Below are 4084 nucleotides of genomic sequence, written 5' to 3' on the forward strand. Positions count from 1 at the left end.
TCAACGTCTTTCCTGTAATTAGGAGACCAGAACTGCACGGCGTATTCCAGGTGGGGCCTTACCAGCGAATTATACAAAGATAACACAACTCCCGGCGTCTTGTATTCGAAGTTCCTCGATATGAACCCGAGCATGGTATTGGCGGAAGAGGAGAAGGACTTGGAGGAGGAGGAGGAGGAGGAGAAGGAGGAGGAGGGAGGAGGGAGGGACAGAAAAGAATAGAAAGGAAGAAAAAGCGAAAGATAGAGACGGAGGAAGGAGGAGGAGGAGGAGGAGGAGGAGGAGGAGGAGGAGGAGGAGGAGGAGGAGGAGGAGGAAAGAATAAACAGTAAAAGGAAAGGTGAAAGATGACACAATGCAACAAAGAGAGAGAGAGAGAGAGAGAGAGAGAGAGAGAGAGAGAGAGAGAGAGAGAGAGAGAGAGAGAGAGAGAGAGAGAGAGAGAGAATCAAATAAAATATAGAATGGAAACGAAATAAAAAGGAAGAGAAGATGAAAGGGGAAGAGAGGAGGAGGAGGTGGTGGAGGTGGAGGAGGAGGAGAAGGAGGAGGAGGAGGAGGAGGAGAACATAAGGTTTAAAAGTCAATTATTTGATAACAAAATACTAATAAATATTTCTCTTACAGACTCCTCCTCCTCCTCGTCCTCCTCCTCCTCTTCCTCCTCCTCCTCCTCTTCGGTCGTTGTCTTTTCAAATATTCTTCCCTTCCTCTCTTTCCCTCATTCATTTTTCCTTCCCCTCTTCTCTTTTTATTTCCTTCTCTCTCTGTGTCTTTCTTTTGTAACTCAATTTCTCTCTCTCTCTCTCTCTCTCCACCACAAAGCAATCCCCATTCTTTTCCCCTTTAATCCTCCTCCTCCTCCTCCTCCTCTTCCTCCTCCTCCTCCTCCTCCACGTTCATTTTTCCCCTCACCTCTGCCTCTCCATTTCCCATTCCTTTCTTTTTCCTCCTCTCCTCCCTTTCTCTTTTTTCCCTCCTCCTCTTTTTCACATCTTCACTATCTCCTCTCCTTCTCTTTCCTTTCCTTCCTTCTTTCTATCCCTTTCTCTGTCTCTCTTATATTCATCATCCTTTCCCTTACTACCCTTTTCTCCCTTACTTTCCCTTTCGTTATACTTTTTTTTTCCTCCCTTTCTCTTCCTTTCATCCATCCATCGCCCTTTTTCCTCCCTTTTTTTCCTCCTCCTCCTCTCATTTCCCTTTTTTCTCTCTCTCCTTTGACCTTTTCTCTCACTTCTCTGTCTTTCCTTTTCTTTAATTCCTTCTCTTCCTTCCCTTTTCTTCCCTTTCCTTTTTTCCTTCCCTCCCTCCCTTTATTTTCCCTTCTCCTCTACCCTTTTCTTTTCCTTCCTCCCTTCCCTTTTTTTTCCTTCTCTTCTATTCCTTCTTCCCTTCCCTTTCTTTTTTTCCTTCCCTCCCTCCCTTTATTTTTCCTTCTCCTCTACCCTTTTCTTTTCTTTCCTCCCTTCCCTTTTTTTTCCTTCTCTTCTCCTCCTTCTTTCCTTCCCTTTTTCCTTCCCTCCCTCCCCTTATTTTCCCTTCTCCTCAACCCTTTTCTTTTCCTTCCTCCCTTCCCTTTTTTTTCCTTCTCTTCTCCTCCTTCTTTCCTTCCCTTTTTCCTTCCCTCCCTCCCTTTATTTTCCCTTCTCGTCTTCCCTTTCCTTTTCTCTTCCCTCCCTTTCTTTTTTTCCTTCTCTTCTCCTCCTTCTTTCCTTCCCTTTTTCCTTCCCTCCCTCCCTTTATTTTCCCTTCTCTACCCTTTCCTTTTCTCTTTCCTCCCTTCCCTTTTTTTTCCTTCTCTTCTCCTCCTTCTCTTTCCCTCCTACCCTCCCCCCTCCCCCCCCCCACACACACTAACATAACCCTTTTTTCTCTCTCTTTTCCCATTCTCCTTTTCAAATCCCATTCCTTCCTTATCCTTCCTTGATCCCCTTTTTCCTCTCCCTTCCTTTTTCTCTCCCTCCAATACACCCTCCCATCATCCTTTCCCCTCCTCTCCCTTCCTCTTCCGTATATCTCTTTCCCTTTCATTTTGTTCATTCTTTTCTCCCCTCTCTCTCTTTTCCTCCATTCTTTCCTACCCATCTTTTCCCTCCCGTCATCTCTTTCCTCCCTTTTTTTTATTTCCCTCTCTTCCCTTTCTTCGCTTCTCTCTTTTCATCCATTTTCTCTCCTTTCCTTTTCACTTTCCTCCCTCCCTTTTTTCCCTATTCTCTCCTTTCATCCCTTTTCTCCCCCTTCTTTATCCCTTTCTCCATTTTCTTTTCATTCCTTCTATCATCCTTATTCTCCCCTTTCCTTTCCCTTTTCCCTTCCTCTCCTCTGTTCTCTTCTCTTCTATCATAACTTTTCTTCCCTTCCCTCTATCCGCTTTTCCTCTCTCTCCCTCCTTTCCAGCCGCCCCCCTCCCCACACACACCTACTAACACACAGACCTACTAACACACACACACACACACACACACGTACATACTAACACACAGACCTACTAACCCATCCACGCACTAACTAATCCATTCTTTCTTTCTCTCCCCCCCGCAGAGGATGGTGTGGTGGGCGGGGGCGCGGGTGGTGGCGTGGGCGGCGGTGTGGGCGGGCGTGTGCGTGCGGGCGGGGCGGGCGGCGTGCACCATGGCCGAGTTCCCGTGCAAGAACCGCCAATGTGTGAGCCTTGACCGCTATTGCGACGGCGTGCGAGACTGCGGCGACGGTAGCGACGAGCCCAACGCCTGCTCCCGTGAGTATTGGGGGGGGGAGAGGGGAGGAGAGGGGAGGGGGGGAGGGAGGGGGAAGGGGAATGTAAGGGTGTGTGTGTGTGTGTGTGTGAGAGCGGAAAAGTATGAGGGTGAAGAAAAGAGGGAAACAGAGGAAAGGAAGAAGGAAGATGGACAGGAAAGGGGGAGGAAGAGGAAGGGAAGGAGGGAGGGAAGGAAGGACTGAGAATGTACGAGGGGAAATAAGTGTGTGAGTGGGGATGAGGGGAAGGGGAATGGGGGGAGGGAAGGGAAAGAGAAAGTAGGTGTGTGTGAGGGGAGAGCGTGAGGGAGAGAGTGTTAGGGAGAGAAGAGGGAAAGATGGAACAGGAGAAAGAGGGGAAGGAATAGGGAGGAAAAGGACCAGGAGGATGGAAGGGAGAGAAGGAGGGAGATGTGAGGGAAAAGGTGTGAATGTGAATGTGTGTGTGTGTGTGTGTGTGTGTGTGTGTGTGTGTGTGTGTGTGTGAGAGATATGCGGAAACAGAAAACGAGAAGATGAAGAATATATGAGGTATGAGAGAAAGGAAGAAGAGAAGGGAAATATAAACAAAGGAAGGATTCAGAATACAAAGGAAACCATTGATAATGAGACTAAGAAAGGAGGAACTATGAGGTAAGCGAAAGGAAGTAAAGGAAATGAGGAAAAGCAAAAAAGATTCAGAATATGAGGAAAACGGATGACAGCAAAAGTAAGAAGAAGGGAAGTAGGAGAAAATAAGTAGAGGAAAGGAAATAAGGAAGAGGAAAAAAAGATTCAGAATATGAGGAAAACGGATCACAGCAAAGGTTAGAAGAAGGGAAGTAGGAGAAAATAAGTAGAGGAAAGGAAATAAGGAAGAGGAAAAAAAGATTCAGAATATGAGGAAAACGGATCACAGCAAAGGTTAGAAGAAGGGAAGTAGGAGAAATTAAGTAAAGGAAAGGAAATAAGGAAGAGGAAAAAAAGATTCAGAATATGAGGAAAACAGATCACAGCAAAAGTAAGAAGAAGGGAAGTAGGAGAAAATAAGTAGAGGAAAGGAAATAAGGAAGAGGAAAAAAACATTCAGAATATGAGGAAAACAGATCACAGCAAAAGTAAGAAGAAGGGAAGTAGGAGAAAATAAGTAAAGGAAAGGAAATAAGGAAGAGGAAAAAAACATTCAGAATATGAGGAAAACAGATCACAGCAAAGGTTAGAAGAAGGGAAGTAGGAGAAAATAAGTAGAGGAAAGGAAATAAGGAAGAGGAAAAAAAGATTCAGAATATGAGGAAAACGGATCACAGCAAAGGTTAGAAGAAGGGAAGTAGGAGAAAATAAGTAGAGGAAAGGAAATAAGGAAGAG

The 4084-nt window shown here is 45.5% G+C and overlaps 1 protein-coding gene across 1 annotated transcript in view; it reads left to right on the forward strand.

The window, feature by feature from the left end:
* The first annotated feature begins 2548 nt into the window (after nucleotides 1-2548).
* LOC126981662 (uncharacterized) overlaps nucleotides 2549-4084 on the forward strand; it is a 16623-nt gene continuing 15087 nt past the window's right edge. The window contains exon 1 of the mRNA XM_050833091.1: nucleotides 2549-2740. Within this exon, the coding sequence (XP_050689048.1) occupies nucleotides 2635-2740 (106 nt within the window). The 5' untranslated portion in view covers nucleotides 2549-2634. The remainder of the gene's footprint in view (nucleotides 2741-4084) is intronic.

The sequence above is a fragment of the Eriocheir sinensis genome, chromosome 49, assembly GCF_024679095.1.
Source record: "Eriocheir sinensis breed Jianghai 21 chromosome 49, ASM2467909v1, whole genome shotgun sequence".
In the NCBI taxonomy this organism is placed as follows: Eukaryota; Metazoa; Arthropoda; class Malacostraca; order Decapoda; family Varunidae; genus Eriocheir; species Eriocheir sinensis.